Source organism: Coenobita brevimanus, chromosome 86 (assembly GCF_032717465.1).
Source record: "Coenobita brevimanus isolate Jiangsu-jjx chromosome 86, ASM3271746v2, whole genome shotgun sequence".
NCBI classification, from domain to species: domain Eukaryota; kingdom Metazoa; phylum Arthropoda; class Malacostraca; order Decapoda; family Coenobitidae; genus Coenobita; species Coenobita brevimanus.
The window spans coordinates 25,218,950-25,241,790 of record NC_137039.1 but is presented as its reverse complement, the minus strand read 5'-3'; the positions used below and the strand labels follow the sequence as shown (position 1 = coordinate 25,241,790).

General features: G+C 44.5%; 1 protein-coding gene across 1 annotated transcript in view; it reads left to right on the top strand.

The window, feature by feature from the left end:
- Positions 1 to 22,841, top strand: part of LOC145410739 (uncharacterized) — a 256,684-nt gene that overhangs the window by 76,262 nt on the left and 157,581 nt on the right. Inside the window, exon 3 of the mRNA XM_080280844.1 lies at positions 7,296 to 7,473. Within this exon, the coding sequence (XP_080136970.1) occupies positions 7,296 to 7,473 (178 nt within the window). The remainder of the gene's footprint in view (positions 1 to 7,295; positions 7,474 to 22,841) is intronic.

The following is a 22,841-nucleotide window of genomic DNA, read 5'->3' as shown; positions in this document are numbered from 1 at the left end:
CTTTAGAATTACTTTCAACATATTTTTGGAGCTTATTATTTTTAAATTTTGTCCGAATTAACAGAAATCTGGATCAAAGGGGTCCGGACCAAAGAGGTTCTACGTAAAATCCATCCTAGACAATTTACCTACCAACAAAGCTCCAGGCCCAGATGGAATTCCGCCAATTGTTTTGAAAAAGTGTTCCCCTGAACTTGCCTCTGTCCTAGCTAAATTATTCAGACTATGCATACGTACTTCTTTATTCCCAAATTCATGGAAAGAAGCCAATATCCACCCAGTTCCGAAGAAAGGGAGTTCGTCTGACCCCTCCAATTACAGACCAATAGCTGTCACATCTTCTCTTGGTAAGGTATTTGAAACTTTAATTAATAAGCATATTGTTAAATATCTTGAATCCAACAACTTAATTAGTGATAGACAATACGGTTTTTGCCACGAAAGATCCACCATTGACATACTCAATCTCTTAACTCATACCATCCATCAGTCAATTGATCTTTTTGGAGAAACTCATGCAGTAGCTCTTGATATCTCTAAAGGTTTCGACAGAGTATGGCACCGTTCCCTGCTGTCCAAACTCCCTTGCTATGGACTAACGTCTTTTGTTCCTTTGATTTCTTCTTATCTTAGTGACAGGAAAATAAGAGTAAAAGTAGATGATGTATATTCGAATTTCCACTCAATTAACGCCGGCGTGCCACAGGGATCAGTTCTGGCGCCAACCCTATTTCTGGTTCATATTAATGATCTCTTATCTGTCACTCACAATCCCATTCACTCATATGCAGATGACTCAACACTACATAGTTCATTCACACTCAGACGTCCATTTACAAAGTCTAATATCTCTACCTCTCAACTCAGTACAGCCATCTCCATAAATCAAGATCTATCTACAATCAGTGAATGGGGACAAAACAACCTTGTCTCTTTTAATGCTAGTAAAACTAAATATATACAGTTTACAAATAGACAGATATTGCCAGATTCGTACATTACCTTCAGTGCTACTAATATTCCCATCTCCTAAAGTATTGAAATTCTTGGTGTCTCACTTAACAGTGCCCTCAGCTGGACCTCTCATGTCAGATCACTTGCTAAATCCGCCTCAAAGAAACTTGGATTATTGTACAGAGTCCATAACTTCTTCCCCGATGAGCAGTTGGCTATAATTTATAAGAGTCATGTGTGCTCTCAGCTTGAATATTGCTCACCCTTGTGGAATAGTTGTGGAGAGGTTGCATTAAGACAACTAGACAAAATTCAGAATAAAGCTGTTAGAATCATTAACAACCCTGCCATTACATATAAACTACCTCCCCTGCAAGTAAGAAGGAATGTTGCCTCCCTTGCATTATTTTACAGATATTTTTTTGACAAATGCTCAGACGAAGTTGTGTCCATGGTGCCACCTCTCCATGCCTTCCCTCGTGCTACACGGGCATCTGGTAGCGCTCATGACTGGAATGTCACTCAACCGTATTGCAGAACTTCTGCCTATCAGAATTCTTTCATTCCCCGAACTGCATCTCTCTGGAACTCGCTTCCTCAGAGTTGTTTTCCTCCAAATTTCAACCCACAACTGTTCAAGTCTAACTGTTACAGATATTTTATGAACAGAGGACACCAGTAATCTGGTGTATGGATTATTTTTTTTTACCCATTTGTTTTTCCTTCCTCCGTTCTGTTATTTATAAAACACACACACACACACACACACACACACACCAATATCCCCGTGTAATTGTAAATGTGTACAAAGGGAAGGGTGATGCCCTGGAAAGAGGAAATTACAGAGGTATAAAGCTTTTAGATCAGATAATGAAGGTAATGGAGAGAGTTCTAGAAGGTACGATTAGAGAAAGAGTGAATATTGGTGAGATGCAGTTTGGGTTTATGCCGGCAGGGGACCACTGATGCCATATTCATTGTTTGACAGCTTCAGGAAAAATATATTGGGAAGAAAAGGGATCTGTATTTTGTTTTTGTTGATTTGGAAAAGGCCTTTGGCAGAGTCCCTAGAGAGGTGGTGAAGTGGGCACTGAGAAAGCTTGGGTTGGAGGAGTGGCTGGTTAGGGTGGTTATGGCCATGTATGTGGGTGCCCACACCCAGGTAAGAGTGAATGGAGATTTGAGTGATGAGTTTTCCATGAATGTTGGTGTGCATCAGGGGTCAGTTTTGAGTCCCATGTTGTTTATCATGGTACTTGAAGCCCTCTCACGTGACTTCAGAAACGGACTCCCATGGGAGATGTTGTATGCTGATGATTTGGTGTTGATTGCAGAGAATGAAAGGGAGGCGGAGGAAAGCTTTAGGAAGTGGAGAGATGGTATGGGGCACAAGGGCTTAAGGGTAAATGCAGTTAAAACAAAGGTGATGATATCTAGGGTTGGTGGTGGTACAGTCAAAGAAGAGAGAGAGTGGCCATGTGCAGTTTGCCACAAGGACATGGGAAGTAATTCCATCTGGTGCAGTGTTTGTGATAAGTGGGTGCACGAGAGATGTAGTGGTATTAGAGGTAGACTGCGAGATAATGCTGATTTTATGTGTGCGGCTTGTTGGGGAGAGCAGGTGGAGATAGTCAGGCATGAGTGGATTGAACTTGCTGGTGAGTCTCTTGAGTGTGTGGAAAAGTTTTATTTGGAAGACATGTTATGTGCTGGAGGTGGGGCTGGAGCTAGCTCTGTGGCTAGGGTGAGAAGTGGTTGGAAGAAGTTCAGGGAACTGTTGCCTCTCCTGACATTGAGAGGACTCTACCTATGTGCTAAGGGGTCTTTGTATGCAGCATGTGTTAGGAGTGTGTTGTTGTATGGTAGTGAGACCTGGGCAGTAAAGGAAGAGGATATTTGCCGGCTCAAATGTAGAGAAATGACAATGATTAGGTGAATATGCAATGCATCCCTGCGTGCAAGGCCCGGGGGGGGGGGCTGTGTTTACGATGGAAGAGTTGAGAGGTAGGATGGGACTGGCGTGTATTGGTGTTGTGATGAGGAGAGGTGGATGTAGGTGGTTTGGGCATGTGGAGAGATGGGGAATGTTAATTTGTTGCAGAAGGTGAGAAGTGTTAATGTTGGGCATGGGGTTGCGAGGAGTAGTCCGAGAAAGATGTGGGATGAGGTCATTGAGTGTGACCTCAGGGTTAGGGGACTGAACAGGGAGGCTGCCATGGATCATGCAGCATGGAGAGCCAAAATTAGGTGACCAAGGCCAATGCATGCAAGCATGTTGGAGCCTTCAGAAGCGAAACAAAATGAAACGATATATACACCCAACCCTTGGCTATCACGGGTTCCACTATAGCGTATCTCACTATTACGCCTATATAAAAAACTACCCAAATACCTTTATCAAGCACTAAATGCCTGCTATCGCGCACCGGAAATGTTCAAAAATTTCAAAAAGGCTGGGCTCCAGTGCTCCTCTCAGCCAACAAAAGCTTCACTCCATGATTGGTCGTGTGACGTCAGCGCCAGCCAAGCACTGTTTGGCCGTCCGACTGAGTCTCCTGCCCGCCAAACCATTCAGGTGCGCACCCTCAGACCGTGAACAGTGACAACAAGAACAATAACCTTTTTTATGATATGACCATGGCCAACGTACCCCCTCCCTGTCCCACTACCATCACCCAACATAATGCTGCGGCACCTGGCAGGGAAATAAAGAAAAGGCAGAGCCTAAGTTATACAGATAAACTGGAAATGTGAACTTATAGACAATGGAGAGACCAAGCGAAGTGTGGGGAAGAAATATAACATCAATGAATCAACTGTGAGGGGTATTTATAAGAATCATGATCACATCATAAAACATGCTCATTTTTGGACTTTATATGTTAATATGTGGTACAAAATGGGTATCCTAGGAGTAAATATTGAGGTCATGGCACCAATTAGAGTTATTTCCGTAAGTTCTTCAATTCGGCTATCACGGTTTCGGCTATAGCGCAGCCATAGCAGGACCAAGTGGGAGTGATAGCTGAGGGTTGAGTGTACTGTATTTTACATATAGTAGGTGCTTCCTAAAAGTTCCAGTAATTAGAATATTGTAGGAAAATAAGTAACCTTACCTCCTAGTTTTCACTGTCGCCTTTGAAGTAGTCCCCTTGGGCATGTATACAGTGGTCCCAGCGTTTTATCCACGAGTCCATGCATCCCTGGAAGGCTTCAGGCACGATGGTCTTGAGCACCTCCTGCGATTCTGTCTGGATCTCCTCAGTCAGGTCAAACCAACGTCCTTTCAGTCGTAATTTCAGCTTGGGAAATAGGAAAAAGTCACAGGGGGCAAGGTTAGGTGAATAGAGTGGGTGGGGAATGGCTACTGTGTTAGCGGAAGCCAGGAACTGTCAGACAACAATTGATGTGTGGGCAGGGGCGTTGTCATGATGCAGGACCCAATCCTTGTTCTTCCACTGTTCTGGACGTTTGCAGTGGATATTCTCCATCAGACACTGCAAAACTTCACAGTAAAACTTTCCGCTGACAGATTGACCGGGTGAGATGAATTCTTTGTGAACAGTCCCTTGGATATAGAAAAAAACGATCAACATCGACTTGACATTGCTGCCCCATTGGTCTGCCATTGCAAAACCGCCAAACCACCTCACATCACGTTACAATAGTAAGCGTAGCTTAACAACACATCTGCTCACAGACATGACCAGGTCATATCGACTCACAAAGGGTACTGCTGACTCCTCGTAGCGGCAAAAGGCAAAACTGCAAATGGTTGGCTCCCTGTGTTCAAATTACTGGAACTTTTGGGTAGCACCTCATATATTTATATTTCTTGCATAGTAGAACAGTTTTAATCTTGATTGATGAATGTACAAATGTGCAGGAGAGAGAGCGAGAGAGAAAGAAAGAGAGAGAGAGAGAGAGAGAGAATATCTTGTTTCCAGTTTGTTGGTCTTGGTCTTGGTGTTGATTGAATGGCTGTCACTGTTTGGAGGCCAAGAGGAGCCCTCCCAGAGGTTCACAAAGAGAACTGCTGTAGCTAGAGGTGGTGTTCAGATCTCCTGAGGAAGACACATAAGTAGCAAAGGACTTTTTGTCAGTGCTGATGACTCAGGTCCACCTCACCAAGGAGTATTGGAAGGTAGAAGTGTTTGATTCCCAGGACAGGTAGATGGTCCATCAGTTGGCACAGTTGGAGTAGAAGCGAGGGCAGTGCAATATGAAGTGTGTTGTGGTCTCCTTTTGGTCCCTGCACCACTGGCAATAAGGGTCTGGGACTAGTGTGAGGTGGTGGAGATGAGAAGCCAGGCCATCATGCCTAATGTGTAATCTAGTGAGTGCCACATCTGTAACAACAGGAAGATACTTTGGCCCAAGGGTGATTAGACAAATCCATTCAGTATGATCCCAATGTTGTACAGGGTATGTTGTGGCAGGAAGATAAACCTCCAGGTCAGCATCCCAGGTGGCTCTACAGGTGACGGCTAGGAGACAATGATGGATGGCTTCCGAGAGTGGCGGAGGTTCTGAGGATGACGATGACAAAGCCATCCATCAGGGTCATCTGCGATCTCATTGCCCCTGATGTCAACATGGGAGGGAACCTACTGAAAGAGGATCTCCCAGCACCAATTGAGAAGGCACTGAAGTAAGGCTTGGATGTCTTGAATCAGATGTCTCACCAGTTGAGGTCATGTAGAAACTGAGGCAAAGTGCTGCCAAACAGTTGTGTAGAGTGCCATCTTCTGAGGGTGGAAATGGGAGTTGAGGAATTGAAGGGCCTTAAGGGCAGCAGAGAGCTCTGTCACTACATTCTTGTGATTGGCTTCCAACTGCCAAGTTTGACTAGTGGATAAATCTGCTACGTACAGTACACTGCAGCTGCTGATGCTGCAGTGGCTGGGGAATGGCAGCTTTCCATGAAGATTTCCAGATGTTCTGCAGTGTTGCTGGATGCCAGCTCCTGAAAGACTTAGGAGATGAGATGTCCATTCTGAGACTTACTGAAGGACTCATTGAGCTGAAATGAAACCAAGATTGAGAAGTCCCACCAAAGAGGGGGAAGGGGTACTGATGCTAGTGGCTGACAGGGAGGAGGCTAGAGCTACAGAGAAAACTTGGAGAGCTCGGATTAACAAGGGCTATCTGAACTTGATGTGCCGGGGGCATGGGGAGCTGGTAGTGGATGGTGAGGGAGAGACTGTTGGATGGCTAAGAAGCATCTGCAGGTGAGTTTTATCCTGGTGAGGTGGAGGGGAAGACACCACTCCTGACCTGCAGAGACATGGCAGGGGAAGAACAAAAACACCTCAAATGCTATCCTTAGTGCTGTATTTGGACAGCATCCAGCTTTTGGAGTTGGGTGTTGGAGGCCGAGCCATTGAGTGCGGATCCATAGTTCATCTTGACCAGTATGGAGGTTCTGTAATGGGTCAGGAACTGGTCATGATTGGCACTCCAGTATGACCCTGCTAGCTCTTAATGACGTCCAGCCATATGGTGCAAGAAATTCACAGATATTCTTTGTGTTTGCACGAGGTGAGGATCAGGTCATCTAGATGAAGTGACTGGGACTGTACCTTCCCCCTTGGCTTTCTGCACGTCTCCCATATCCATTCTACTACTATCTCTCCTTTGTGCTTCAGCATTTCACCACACCATCAGTTCCTGGGGCATTTCCTGTTTGGATTTTCTTCATTGCTTCCTCTACTTTCATCCAGCTGATCTCTTCCTCCCTTCTCATCTCCCTCCTTCTCCCAGTCAATTATGCCTGTGTTACTTTCATTCTCTTTGTTTAACAGATCCTTAAAGTGTTCTCTCCATCTGCTCACTTTTTGTCCCTTCTCCACAAACACTGTGCCATTTTTATTTTTCACTACCCAACTACCTTCTTTATCACCCTGTTTTATTCTCTTGACCTCACTTTTGTAAAATTTTCTTAAATTACTTCCACTTTCACTTAGATTCCTTCCAAACTCATCATACACTCTCTTACTAATCTTTTCGCCCCTCTCCTCTTCTCTACAAGCTGGGGTTAACACATCAGATTTATATAATGAATTATAGATCACCAAGTACGGAGAATCTACATGTGCCAAACCGTAGGGTAGCACTAACTACACATGTGTAGGGTCTAATGTAGTAGGAAAGTTTTGTTGAAAGTAAAGATAGTTTTATAGTACAGATATGTGATAGCTGTTGTACAGTGTTAATACAGAGGTGTTTGATATAAATGTAAAGAATCTGATCTCTGTTAAAATTACAATAATTTGTATAATCAGTGTATTTCAATGCATACAAATAACTTTGATTGTATAATATTGTATTTTATGCCACAGGCTTCGCAAGTTCTACAATTCCAAGATAAGTGACAAGAAACTGCAAACCCACTGTGTTGATGTGCCTGCAGGAGTACTACTTGGAGATCTTAGAGGTGTTATTTGTGATGTCAAGATTCACAGTAAAGGTGGTCCAGATGACACTGTATATAGAAGAAATCCTGATATCAGGAGTAAGGTGAGACAGAGAAGAGTTTAGGAAAATTATGCTGCACATATTGCATCTTAGTCATTCCTTTTTTATTTATTCTTTCATCTTAAACTCTGTTTTACTGGTAGTTGGTTGCTATCATCATCCACTCACTTATGTAGGCTGCCTGATTCTTTCGTCACCTTTATTATTTTGTCTCTGTATGTGCCCTACTTTGTGGTAGGTGGGGTGCACCCACCATCCACTCACTCGACGTAGTGCTACTCTCGGGTGTCTGTCCTTTCTTCTCCCCCATTCTTCTTTTCTTTCATCCTCTTCTGTTTTTCTTTCCTTCATTCTTTTCTCTTCCTTCTGCCTGTGGGTGACTTTACACTGAGTGACAAGCTAAATAGTTTTCTGTATGCCAGGAAACCATTCACTACACTGGGTGGTTACCATATAGCCAAATTACGGCGCCTGGTGGTTTAGTGGGTAATTATGGTGCTCCAATTGGATTGAGCCGGTGAAGGTTTATATCCAAGGGATGGTTGGGGTTTATTGCTCATGTATTGCCACTCAGGGAAGAGTGAGGCTGGTCACTCTCATTTTAATTGTCGGGACAAACTTGCCTAGCCCCGGGCTCCTACACTCCTCACGGGGCAACGTAGGATTGGATGATGGATGGATGTGTCCTGCTGTCTACGTACTTCTTCCATTTATTCCTGTCACTTTTTATTACTCTGCTTTCCACTTGTGGCAACTCTACACCAGGTGACAAATATAATGGTCTCCTGTAACCCAGGAAGCCATCTACAATATTTGGTGTTAACCATATACAGTAAAAGTCCAATCCTTCGGCATCCAATTCCCCAGCAAATCTGACATTTCGGCAGTTTTGAGAAATAGTCCCATTTACGAAAATCTCAGCTCTTTCAGCAGATTTTCCGATTTTTTTCGTCAGTCTTGAAATTCTCCATGAGTCCTTAGAGCCTGTTGCAGGACCTTCTACTGCTGGGGACTTCTTCCAGCAGTAGCAGACTCCAATCAACCCCTTCTATTGTACATATGTAAATAAGGAACCCACTATAAGTTTAGGTAAGTGCATGTGAACTTGTAGGCCTACTGTACCATTACATTTATATACAGTATGTTCACTAATTTCTTTATTTTTCATATTCATGTATAGTACTGTATTCATTACATTATTGTACAGTATTAAACAGTATACAGTACTCTCTCCAAACACATTTGTAATGATATGAGTAGTGATGATAGTGTTCACTGAAACATATAAGGTACTGAGTGGGTAGGGTTTTTGATAATTTGGCAATTTTGATTTTTCGGCACTTGCCTGGTCCCATAGATGCCGAAAAATCGGACTTCTACTGTAACCAGAAAATTAGGTGATGCGGAGCCTGCTGTAGTGACCTCACTAACTGGGTGGAGCATCATCTGTGGCATCCATTCGGGAATCAAACCTCCACATTTTCCCCTGCGCCTCACTGTTGTGAGATACTTTTAACCTCAAGGGAACCTAAGTTTACTGCATTGGACTGCCTTGTCGGGGCAGTTACATGCCTGTTTCAACCAACATTACCTTTTTCTTTTTTTCTTTTCTTTTTCTTTTTTTTGCTATCATGTTGTTGTTGCCATACACTCCATCACATCTTACTGAATATACCCTGCTTACTTCCATACATAGTATCTTCCTTGTACCTCACCAGTCAGTGCATAAGTAACTCTTGCTTCAGTTACTGGACATTTGAAACTCTATGTAAGTACCGTACTTAGTCTTTAATTCCCATTTACTCATTTTATCAGTGTACAGTGATCCCTTGGTTATACCAGTTTCCATAATCACTGCTAGATGAAAATCTGCACTCCTGCTCTTATTGCACACCGGCATATTTCGGCTAAAATGCGTTAATATCGCGCAGCTGAGTTAGTTTCTGTTGACAGCGATGGTGCCAAACTCTGTGGTTTTTGATGGCTTTGAAGGATTCAAAGGTGAGGCCCTACTCAGAGTGTTAATCCCAGGTGGTGGAGACCACTGTGTTTCAACCCCCTAGCCTCAGGACCCCTTACCTCAAATCCATATCAGGCCTCTGCATGATGTATGTTTTTTCCTTATTGTGCTCTGTTCATCATTTTCTATTAACCCAACCATGCCTCTGTGTGTTTCTGATACTTACCAGAACAGTATGCATTTAGTGGGTCTAAATTGTTGTAAAATGGAAAATTTGGGTTTATGAGTGGGGTGCCCGGTACCAATTAGGATAAATCCCGTAGATTTTGTGCATTCATTATCGCGCAGTTTCATTATCATGCATAAGGCATGGTATCAGTTATGCTCTTTAAGCAAGGAATCACTGCACAGTATGTCCACATTTTACAACGAGGTTGCATTTGAAAAAAATCCTTCGCTAAAACAAGTTATCGTATATCGAGTCCATTAATATGGGTTCGGTGAAGATACATTTTTTACCAAGATTCACTCACTCTGCAGATTCAGAGATAAAGTTTCCATCATCATCATCATCATCATCATCATCATCATCATCATCCAGTCCTGTGTTGTCCCATGAGGAGTGTACGAGGCCAGGGCTAGGCAAGTTGGTCCTGACATTTAAGATGAGAGATTAGCCTCAATCGTCCCTGAGTGGCATTACGTGAACAGTAAACCCCATCCACCCCTTGTATATAAACCTACTGTACACAGGGTCAATTCGGCTGGAGTAACCTGAATTTGTTTGGCTATATGGTTACCTCCCAGCCTAGTAAATGGTTTCCTGATGTACAGGAAACTATTTGGCTTGTCACTTAGTGTAGAGTCACCCATAGACAGAATGAAGTGAAAAGAAAGACAAGTTTCCAACACATAAACTGGTTGTTATTTTACTTCACCGCACTTCATTTGCTGCTGATGACCAAAAATAAGTCTAGAAACAAGTTTTCAGTGCACCTCAAACTGTTAGTCATTTTCATGTCAGTGCTCTTGACTTGCTGTTTGAACTCCAGAACCTCACAGTTGTTCAGTCAGTGACTCTAACACACCTGAGAGTGATGGGTTCAAAGTCTTTCTTGGAACAAACAAATGACAGTAAGATTGTGTGCCAGTGATTGTGTATGTGAAAATAATGATCGTACACCAACCAATGAGGCTTCATATGAGATCATTATAATCGTATAAGCAAAAACACTGTCATACTGTGTATTGAAAAAGATCCTGACTTTTTTGTCTTTGTATAAGCGCTTCATCGCATACAAGTTCTTCGTATAACAAGGGTCTGTTGTGGTAGTACAGAGATCTCTTGGTTACTGTGCATAATTGCTACCGAGCCTAGTGCGTGATAGCGAGGTTGCTTGATAATGACCTAAGTGCGTGGTGGCAAAATTGCCTGATAACAAAAGCACAGAATCTGTGGGATGTATCCTAATTGGTACTGGACACCCCACTCATAAACCTAAATTTTTCCTTTTACAACAATTTATACCTATTAAATACACTCATACTGTTATGGTAGGTATCAGAAACACACATAGGGATGGTTAGGTTATCAGAAATTGATGAAACAGGCACAATCAGGAAGAAACACATACAGTCCAGTCTTGTTTTGCGATAGGTCTGCGTTAACTGAAGACTCATTGCATAGTGAGATCGATATAACATGGATTCAGTGGGGTTAGGTAGGGTGACCTCATCTGTGAAACCTAAAATCCCCCCCCCCCCCCCAAAATCTCTGCCACCCACCTGAATTTTGTCCTGTGCCATTACAAGTAATCACCAAGGGTCTTCCTTGAGGCTGGGAGACAGTTGGAGTACCTGCTTGATCACTCCATGCTGAAAGATACAGTACCACTTCGTGTAATATCAGTCACAGCACTACTTGTTAATCACTTGCACTGTTATTTGGCAGTGATAGCAATGGTGTTTCAGTGGTCTTTAATGCACAATATGGGATGAAAGACAGATGATCACAGAGAATGTTAACAATGGGTGGCCATCTTGCCTCACTCAGTTGTCTGGAGGCCTGTCAAGGGGAAGGTGGTTTTATAAAGTAGACGTGATTTCCAAGTGGGGAAATCACGTCTACTTTATAAAGTAGCTGGGGAATGGCTGGGAGAAGGAGGGAGGTGAGAAGAGAGGAAGAAATCAGTAGGATAGAAGTTTTGGAAGCAATGAAGAAAGTTAAATCGTGGAAAGCCCCAGGAATTGATGGAGTGTGTGGTGAAATGCTGAAGCATGGGGGAGAGATAGTAGTAGAATGGATGTGGAAGATGTGCAGATTGGCCTGGGAGGAAGGTAGAGTCCCGGAGGATTGGAAGTCAGGTATAATTATTCCCTTGTACAAAGGAAAAGGGGAAAAAGAAGTGTGTGGTAATCATAGGGGCATTTGTCTTCTTAGTATAATAGGAAAAGTGTATGGTAGGATACTTACTGACAGAGTTAGAGAAAGAACAGAGAAATTAGTTGGAGAAGAACAGGGAGGCTTTAGGAAGGGAAGAGGTTGTGTAGATCAGATATTCATTCTTAGATCTTTAATGGAAGAGTTTCTAGAGAAGGGAAGGAAGTTGTATGCGGCCCTCTTGGATTTGGAGAAAGCTTATGACAGGGTGGATAGACAAGGATTATGGAAAGTATTAAGAACATATGGAGTAGATGGGAAGTTGCTGAATGCTGTGAAGAGTATGTATGAGGGTGCTAAGGCTTCAGTGCGTGTGGATAGTGAGCTGAGTGAATTTTCCTACTTGAAGGTTGGATTGAAACATTGATGTGTCATGTCTCCATGATTGTTCAGTCTGTATATGGATGGGGTTATAAAAGAGATTCAAGGTAGGGCAGTGGGTGTTGGAGCAGCCCTATTGAGAGAGGGCAGTGTTTGGAAACTCCCTGTACTGTGGTTTGCAGATGATACTGTGTTGTTATATGAAAACGAAGGGGAGCTGCAAGGCTTGGTGGATGAGTCTGGCAGAGTGTGTAAGAAACGAAATCTAAAGGTGAATGTTTGGAAGAGTAAAGTTATGGTCTTCGAGAGAAGTGAAGTCAGTGAATGTACAGTGAGGTTGGATGAGGAAGAAATGGAAAATGTGAGTGTGTTTAAGTACATGGGTAGTGTGATGAGTAAGGATGGAAGTTTGGAGGGTGAAGTGCTTGAAACAGTACAACAAGGAAGAAAGGTTGCTGGTTCCTTGAATGCAGTGATAAGAAACAGGGAAGTGAGCGTGGAGGTGAAACAGTTACTGGATGACAGTATTGTGATACCAACTCGTAACGTATGGAAGTGAAGCTTGAACCTTGTTGGAGGAACAAAAGTCAAGAGTGAGAACAGTGGAAATGAGTTATTTGAGAGGATCTTTTGGAGCCACATGGAGAGACAGACTGACAAATGATGATGTGAAGGAGCATTGTGGTGTGGATGTGATAGGAAGCATTAGGAGAAACACACTGGGGTGGTTTGGTTATGTGGAGAGGATGGAGAGTGAGAGACTGATGAGGAGAATGTGAGTGAGGTGGAGGGGGGGGGGGAAAGGGAAGGGGAGGTCAAGCATGAGATGGAGGTATTGAGTGGAGTGGTATATGAGAGAGGGGGGGTTTGAGTTGGGAGCAGGGCAGTGAAATGGCAGGGGACAGGGTGACATGGAGGTGATTTGTTTGTGGCCGCGCCCTACAGGATTAGGGTATCTGGCGATAGATAGATAGATAGATATGTATAAAGGGTTTATTGGAGCTGCCACCTCGGGACTTTTACCTATTTTTCCCATTTGAAACCCTCCTATCACTACGTTTTTTACAGAAATAATAAGATTAGTTGTTAAATCATCATGAGTAATATAATTCCCAGCTGTTCTGGTGGCTGATCATTCCCTCCACCCTGACCCTCAGTCCGCACAGGTACAGCGGTGGCCATTATCGACAACAAACCCTTGCAACCAATTGTTGTAGAGGCAAAAATAACACATGGCCGTACTCCACAGAGCACAGTAAACCTGTGACACACGTGTGATTGTGTCAGTGTTTGAGCAAGTTTGGGCAAGAAGGAGCATCTGTGACATCAAGATGGCGGCCAACGAACGCTATCCAAGATGCGCCAGGAAGACGTTTCACGCAAAATAACCATTATTCAAATGAATCCAAACATTATTATCTGTTCTAACTTACTGTTATTACCGAAAACGTTATTGTCAAAGTTGTTATTGGCGAGACCCTACTGTACTTATTAATGTTACCAAATTTTCCATGCTTTAATAACCAGTACTTGAAAACACGTTTACTATGGTCACTTAGCACTTTACCGGTCTTTGACTTTACCTTTAAGTAACCTATTACTCCTCACTAGTTTTTCAGTTTTTTCATTTACCAGTCTGTTTCTTAGTTTTGTGTGAACATGTCCCTTGGTAGAAAAAATCCTCTCAGCTGAAGCAGAGCTTGCAGGTAAACTGCTTAACTCTATCATAAAGGAACAAAATTCAGGTGTAACAAGACTGAGAGATTTTTCTTGCTTAGTTTTCACCAGTTTCCACCACCTGGCTGGGGAGAATATTTCTTTTACCTTGGCTAACAACATTGATTTTGAGTTCACAAATGTCTGCACCCTAGGTTTCATCATCTTTGTTCTACATGTTTCAACCTGCAGTCCAGTACTGAAAGAAATGACAGTATGGTACTCTGCTGTAAAATATATTTTGTACAATATATTGTTTGAAAGAAATAGTACTGTATTTACTGTAATGGAGAGAGGGATGGTGGTGGTAATGAATGTAACTTGCAGTACTTTGGTGATAGAAACTCCGTGTACAAACAGCTAGTTAAGGAGTTTATTACGAGCTCACAACAAAATAGTCTGCCCTTCTTGAGTGTCTGCTCTGAACTGACGCAGTAGCGCCTTCTCCCAGGCTTGGACTCTGGGAAAGCGTGCTTGGTCAGCAAGTTTAGTGGGGGCATGTATGCATTGGGGGGGGGGGGGCATATATATATATATATCGGGGGTAGACATATTGTAGGGGGGTACACTACTCCCCCAGGTAGCTGAGATGGTGTCTCCTGATACCAGGAGTTATATGGTGTTTGATTATATTACTAAGGCAGGGTTGGGGAGGTTTGTACAAGGGATAAGTATGATACAGGGGCAGTAGGGGAGACATGGCCATGTTTAGGGGAGGGAATTAGAAGGATATATACATATGAGATATACAAGGATTAATTGATAGGTATGTGCCCAGGAAGGGTCGAAGGTATACATAGAGATAATGGGGATTATACAATAATATCTTGGTACATGATAAACAAGGAGTAGATATGAGAGTTTTTTTTTTTTTTTTTTTTTTTTTTTTTTTTTTGCTAGTTTCTGTAGGATACACTGTCACTCAATAATGCATTAAAGAAATACCATCATTTTCTAGTAGGAAGAGTTCTGTTCACAGTTTGGTTAATTGTCAGATGGCATTGGTAGTCACTGAATGTGAAGGCACTAAGTACGGGGAGTTTCTACGTCGTGTGTAGGGCGTACTATGCCTGTAGCGACTCTGATTTCTTGGAGTCGGCATTCCATTTTCCTGACACAACAATGCACTGCACATATGATGAGTAGAAAACCTATGAAAGCGATAACCACAGGGGGAAACACAACTGTTGGATGAACCCATGAACGGCTGAAGGCCAGAGAAAATTGATCCATAATGAAGTGACTGTCCTTGAGGAATGTTAGCATGCGCAGGTTAGGGGAGGTGACGGTTATGTTGGCATACGGTAGGGTTGAAGGCATGTCAATTGGTTGAAAGATGTTATAGGAGTGTTTACGGACAGCTTGGTGATAGTGAGTGGCGTAAGTGATGACAGACTCTGATTTGACGGTACAATAGTCTGGTGCTTTGTAGAGACCACTAGCGGGGACGGATCGAACCGAAGAACCAGGATACATGATTGCAACAGAGATGGGAACAGCAAAGAAGAAGTACTGGACATGGTTGAGGTGAGCATGGTGGACCGGGAGTTCAGGAGCTGGTACAAAGGAACAGGCCGAGTAGATGGAATGGTTGCGAACTAAAGCAGACTCACAGGGTGTAGCGCTGCTAGGGAAGATAGTGAAAAGGTGTCAGCACAGAGACGAGAGGTTGGAGGAAGGGAGGAACATTTCTGGAGGTCTGAGGAAGAAAGGAAGGCAACTGAAAGATGATCATGGGAGAGGAGGAAATATTCTGAAGGAACAGATACCTGCAACAAGGAGGTGTTGAGGCGGAAAGGGAATGGAATGATGTGGAAAAGGTTAAAGGTTATGGCAGAACGGAGAGGAATATGGACGACGACGTATTTGGTGAGAAGAGTGGCTGCGAGAAGAGGATAATAATATTCGAGGGAGGAGTAGGGAAGGACCTGGGATTGACCGAAGGTGGAGTGAGACCATTCCAGGACAGAATGGAGAGCTGAGACATGTACTAAGTCGGCAGTGACATGTCCATTTATAGCATCGACCAGGATACGAACCAAGGCAGAGACTTGAGACAGGAGAGAGTCAGTGGCCAGGTGGAGATTATCCATGTTGAGATTGAGGTAGAAGAATTGAGAGAGAACATTGAGATTTGAAAGGTGTTGTCGTAAGATATCGGTGAAGGTGTTTAGAGTGGACGTTACTTCATATAGGTGGGCCGTAATCTTCTGTAACATAGTGTGTTGGATTTTGATGACAAAGGCTGATGAGTTCCGTACGAAAATCAGCAAAGATAGTAATGCTATCGAAATGGCCTGCACGGATCGCGGATCTGATGTCCGATTTGCCATGGTGCAAGCGACCCATGAGGTAGGCTACTTTGAGTGATTCATTGGTAATCCGCCGATTGCGGATGTCGGTTTTGACTTCTCTGAGGAAATCATAGACAGACCAAGTTGGGTCCTGACCGGTAAATCTGGGACGATTGGCGTCGTCGAGATAGAGAGACTGTGGAGGGTTGGCCATGGTTGGAAGTGCGGAAGTGGCGTAAGGAGAGGAGTGGGAGAGAGAGAAGGCAGTGGTAGTTAAGGGAGAGCAAGACGGGGTATGAAGCGAGGCAGGAGAGTGAAATGATAGGGGAAGGAGTAGAGGAAGAAGAAGGGAGTGTAGAGGTAGGGGTAGAGGAAGAGATATCTGGATTTACGAGTGTAGGATGGGTAGTAAGTAGTTCTGCGGGAAGTGAAACGGGAGTCTGAGGGACAGGTCGGTGGTACTCTTTGCCACTTCTTAAGTGAGTGATCGTGTTAGAGTCGGCAGACGGTGTATGATCAGGTGATGATTCCGGGTCGAGAGGGCTGGTGTTAAGCGGTTAATAGAAGATGAGATGAAGGATGAAGATGGATATGTAGGTGGAAATGTATAAAATAAAGATGAGAGAATGTAATACATGAGTAGGTGTGAAAACGAATGAAGGTGAGGGGATGGAGGGTTTAAATAAAAGGCGAAGGATGAGATGGATAATAAATAACGTAGGTGAAGATGAAAACGGGGTGTTGGAAGTGAGATAGAATATTTACAAAATATCCAATCTTTTGAGAAAATCAAGGATAATCTTTATAGAAAGGTCAGGTATACTATAGTTACACAGTAGAGACGGGATTGACGAGATGTATGACGTGCAGGTGTGGCTGGGCGTAGCGGGGCTGGGTTGGGGCGGTGGTGGAGGGACAGCTGGTGGGAGATGAGAGTGGCTGGGGACGAGACTGGAGCGATATGTTGGATGAGTCTTAGAAGATGTGGAACCTCTCGCTGGGCTTAAGTCGAGACGGGAAGAGACGCTCAGATGAGTCACCGGCAGGGAGTTGCGGTCCTAGGAGGCTCACTTAATGCAGACTACATGTGAGGGCAGGGTGTGGCGGCGTCGGGGCCGGTGGTGGGGGTGAGGGCAGATGTTGGTATAATGTAGGTGTAGAGCTGTTGAGTTGCAAATTCAGAGAATGGCAGTGGGCAGACAGTGATAAATGGCACCGTGGGGGCAGGATGTATGATGATTTCGGAACAGGTGCTGGGAACAGGTGAAACAGGTGCATAGGTCGGCGATGGTGACACTTGCGGTCAGGAACAAGGTGTGTGGGTGGGGTTGTTTGAGAGGTGAGCACTGGTGAGAGAAATTGTACAGCCGGTTATTACACTACAAGAGGCACTGAGGAGGGGTGAGGCTGTGAGATGCGAGACGTCGTGTATATGTTGGTGTCACTAAATAGTGTAGGAGGCGGTCGGTATCTGATGGTCCGAAACACTGCTGCTACCAAATGTAACTTGCAATACTTTGGTGATAGAAACTCCGTGTACAAACAGCTAGTTAAGGAGTTTATTACGAGCTCACACAAAATAGTCTGCCCTTCTTGAGTGTCTGCTCTGAACTGACGCAGTAGCGCCTTCTCCCAGGCTTGGACTCTGGGAAAGCGTGCTAGGTCAGCAAGTTTAGTGTGGGCATGTATGCATGGGGGGGGGGCATATATACATCGGAGGTAGACATATTGTAGGGAGGATACATGAAGGTGATGGATGGAATATCTCAAATTTGTTGCATGCTGATGATGCAGTGCTACTTGCAAATACTGGACAAGAATGTGGTAGACTAGTGCAGAGTTTTGCTGATGTCTGTGAGCATCATGCCTTGAGAGTAAATGTAGAAGAGAGTAAAGTGATGGTAATCGAGAGAGAAGTTGGCTCTCAGTGTGATGTTACAGTGAATGGAGAGAGACTGGAATTGGTGAGAGAGTTCAGATACATTGGTACAGTGATAGAGGAGAGAGGAAAATGTGCAAAAGAAGTGGAAAGTAGAGTGACACAAGGAAGTAAAGTAGTTGGTGCTATGAAGGCCTTGATAAGAAACAGAGACTTGAGTGTTGCAGCTGTGCAAGGCTTACATGAAGGAGTGTTTTGCCAACTTTAACATATAGATGTGAGACTATGGTGTGGCATGAAAATGAAGAGTCAAGAGAAAGAGCAGTGGAGATGGGACTGCTGAGGAATGTATGTGGAGTACAGAAAGTGGATAGGGTACAAAATAATGTGATTCGTTAAATATGCGGAGTGAGGAAGTCTGTGAACACCAGAATTGAAGAGAGTGTACTGGGATGGTATGGACATGTGGAGAGAATGGATAACAATAGTGGTGAAAAAGGTATTGTTTTCGTTTTTAACCCTTTAACCGCGGGCATTGTTTTGCCCCGACTGTCCTCTCCCGCGGGGGTTTCAGCCAAATGTAAACAAACCTTTAAACCTTAATAACTCTGCACAGAATAAAGCTAGAGAAAAAATTAAGGTACCATTAGAAAGTACTAACCTTCAGCTTTGCATTGATGTAGGTTTCATGACTTTGTTGACTTTCACAGGACGGGCAGTGCCGTTAGAAGTAAGGGGTGTAAAATCACTATTTTACGCCCCACACACCAGTACCAAATGCCAACCACTCTCTGATAATAGTACTATAAACATATATGAACACGACACATACGATAAACACCCACTCTGTGTTCACTGAGGTAGGTAAAAGGCACTGTAATTGCCCGCACTTCACTGCGGCATCACACGCTCACTGACGTTTGGTTAGCGGCGATGTTTTCATTATTTCTAACTTCTTTTACTATTTTACATATAATCTGGGCAATATACATTATATTTACACTGCACTTATTACTATATTGCGTCACTGTCGCATCACAGAATTACAGAAGTGCCGCAGATTTTCTTATTACCATATCACTTATATACTGGCCATATTTACATAATTTTCTAGGTAAAATATCTCTTATTACTATATTATACAATTATTGGTAAAGCACGTCACTGTCGCTTCATAGAATCACAGCAGTGCCGCAGATTCTCTTATTACAATATCACTTATTATACTGGCCAATATTTACATTGTTTTCTAGGCAAAATATCCCTTATTACTACATTATCCATTATACAATTATTGGTAAAGCACGTCACTGTCGCATCACTGTATATCACTGTCACTGTCAGTATTTACTCAGAGAGTGGTACTCGGCAAAGCACGGAGTCACACAGAGAGCAACTTGGCATTCCTGGCTCTGGTGTGTGCTCATTTTTCTCGTCCGAGGCCTCTGTGTGGTGTTATGACACACTCTGCAGCGGCCTTGTGACAACCTGCCGCCTGCGGTGAGAGGCAATTTCACAAGCTGGTGCCGGCTCATGTAATTGCGGCACTCAAGACGGACAGGTTGTGTGTCAGAGTGTCGCCTCGGGACCAATGCCGTCACCTGACCAAATCGTGCAAGCAGCTGCTGCACGACAGTCTTGGAGAACTGTCTCAGGGATGGTTGCCTTATGCCCCCGACTTGTGTCTTGTAGAGGAGGAAGGCGTTGAGCATGCACATATCGAGCATGTGGAGGCAAGCCTTCCTGTACCATCGGGTGTTTCTCCTGAGACAGTCTATTTCGCCAATCATCATGTCAGACTTATCAACAAGTCTCATGTTGATAATGTAGTCAATGATGGCATCGGGCTTCATGATTGGCTCTCCTGTCCTGTAGCTGACCTTCCCAGTTCTCTGCAATTCCCCCTTGTGGATGGTGCTGAGCTTATTCACGACCTTCTTGTCGTGCCACCGGATCGCCAGAAGCTTGTCTGACTTCTTCAGGTGCACATCTCCCTTGGATAAGGATGATGCTTCTGGGAAACTTGGCCACTCTTTCCTATGGCTCCGTACAGTGCCCACAGTGCCAATGGTGTGTTCAGCCAGGTATTTGGAGAGTTTCGGTGCTGTGTAATAATTGTCTGTGTACAGCACATGATTCCCACCAAAATACCTCTCCATCAGCACTTTTACAACGGAGCCAGAGAAGCCAAGGGGGTCTTTCCTGTCCACGTCCATTGTACTTGCAGAGTAGATCACGAAATCAAGGATATACCCCGTCTCACAGTCACACAGCACAAAGAACTTTATCCCAAAGCGGTGGCGTTTGCTGGGGATGTACTGCATGAATTTGAGACGTCCTCTAAACAATACCAGGGATTCATCTATGACGACTTTTTGCATAGGACGGAAAAATCGCATAAATCGATCCCTAATCCTGTTGAGAAAATCCCTCTTTCCACAAAGGGTCAGTTTGGGACGGGTTTCCATTGTCAGCGAAGTGCAGGTATCCTAGCAGCTGTCGGAACCGATCTCGTGACATGTATTTCCCGAATGTTGGGATAGAAGTAATGTCATCAACCAGCCAGTACTCCTCCAACTCATGTCTCTTGATATGGGGCATCAAGAACATGAGAGCAAAGAACACATACAGCTCTCTGATCCCGACAGGCAACCACGACACTTGCTTTGGTGAGCCAATAGGTCCCAGCCCTTCTGTTGCACACTGAGCTGCATACCTATTGGTCTCATCGCTGACAAACTGCACGATTTCGTCATCCATGAAGGCCAGGAAGTAGTCAACAAAATCATCTCCTTCGTTGCATGGGAAGGCAGGCTGTATTCCCGCATTTGTCATGTCAAACGGCGGATTGTGTGGCTGAAAATCAGCACCGTCAGACCAAACAAATGCATCCACTTTAGGTCGCATTGCACTCTTTTCCTGGTGAGAAGGAGTTGAGGTGGAGGCAATGGGTGAGGCAGGAGGTGAGGCAGGAGGCGAGCGGGAGGGGGATGAGTGGGGGGGTGGCAAGGGTGAGGGAGCTGGGCGGGGGGCAGGGGGGGGGGTTACTGACCTGGTGTGTGGTGAAATCCGACCCTTTCTTCCCCGCTTATCACCTCACTTATCACCCAGCTTTGCCCTCCTACTGCCACGCATCCCCTTTGTTTTAGGCCGGCCTGCCCTGCTTACCCTGCCTGCACGGCCTGCCTTCCCTCGCTGTGCAGGCTCTGGGAATTCATATTCCTCAGATGATGTAGACTGAGGAGAGGGCACGGCAGAAGGTGAAGAAGATGTGAGGGCAATAGGGCTAGGGGAACGGGAAAGTGGTGGGAAATGCTTGCTAGGGCCTGGTTTAGGAGACGTAAGTTTACGCTTCACTCCCTTCCCACGTGCAACACCAATTTTCCCCATAGGCACCTTCCCTTTCCCAGAGTAAGCTGGGGGCGGTGGGGGGGAAACATGTTCACTTTCATCACTGTCACTGTCAGTGCTAAACGGTTCACCACCAATCACTGCAAAATCGTCACTACTACTTGCTGTAAGTGTATCACTCCCACTGCCACAATCCAGAGTTGTTCTTACAGTTTTATCCAGCTCTGTCCTAATTTCTGGGGTGCTCAACCCCTTCTGCCTCGCCATCGGCAGTTCCTTCCTCGGTGTAGAGGTCGAAGGCACACTAGCACTAATAATTTCCGAGGAGGAAGCGAGCGACGATGACTTGGGTCGGAGCGCCATTATCACGCACAGAGCTGGACAGATACTGACTGATGCGTGTCAGGGCAGGGGTGGGGGAGGCCCCCTCGGGGTGGGAGGAGGGAGGTGTGGGATGGCTGGCGTGAAAGAACTCGACAGCTACTCTTGCGTGAGACAATTTGCGCACAGGAAAAACGTGCGGTGTTCAAAATATTCACGAACATTCCAGAATGACACCCGCGGTTTGGTCCAGTTTTGTCGATGTCATTCTGGAATGACACCCGCGGTTAAAGGGTTAAGGCTCCAACATGCTTGCATGTGTCGGCCTTGGTCACCTAATGGCGGCTGTCCATGCTGCACGATCCATTGCAGCCTCTCTGTTCAGTCCCTTAACCCTGAGGTCACACTTAATGACCTCGCCCCATGTCTTTCTCAGTCTACCCCTCATAACCCCACCCCCAATATTAACACTTCTCACCTTCCTCACCCAGTTATCATCCCCCATCCTCTCCACATGTCCAAACCATCTCAATCTACCTCTCCTCATCACACCAATACACTCCAGTCCCATCCTAAAAAGTATATCTGAGCGAATTTGAAGGAGAGAGAAGGCGAGGTAGGCCAAGGAGAAAGTGGAGGGATATAGTGGATGAGTGTTTGAGGAAGAGAGGTATGGAAGTTGGTGAGGCTTGGGGACTGACAAGAGATTGAGCCGGCTGGATGACTGTTGTGAGAAGAAGTATCAGGATTTTGGCACCCCTTTTTCTTTTTTTTGCGTGACAGCATTCAGATTGATTCAGTCGGATACGTTTATGTGAAGCTACAGAATGTGGTGAAAGTTCTTAATGTATGAGATGGAGCCAGGATTGCAGGGACATGAATGATGAGTGAATGGAAGCGTGAACCATTGGACTGGGGAAACTTAGGCTTTCTGGACATTACTATTCCTCACCCTGCCCGTGGGTGGGAAAGGAGATCTGGGTAATGATGATGATGATGATGATGATGATAAGAATTTCAAGGCTTTTAAAAATCCTGGGTTTTATTAAAAGAAGAACGTGCAGATTGGTTTAAAAAAAAAAAAAAAAAAAAAAAAAAAAAAAAAAAATTTTTTTTGCCAACCCTGGC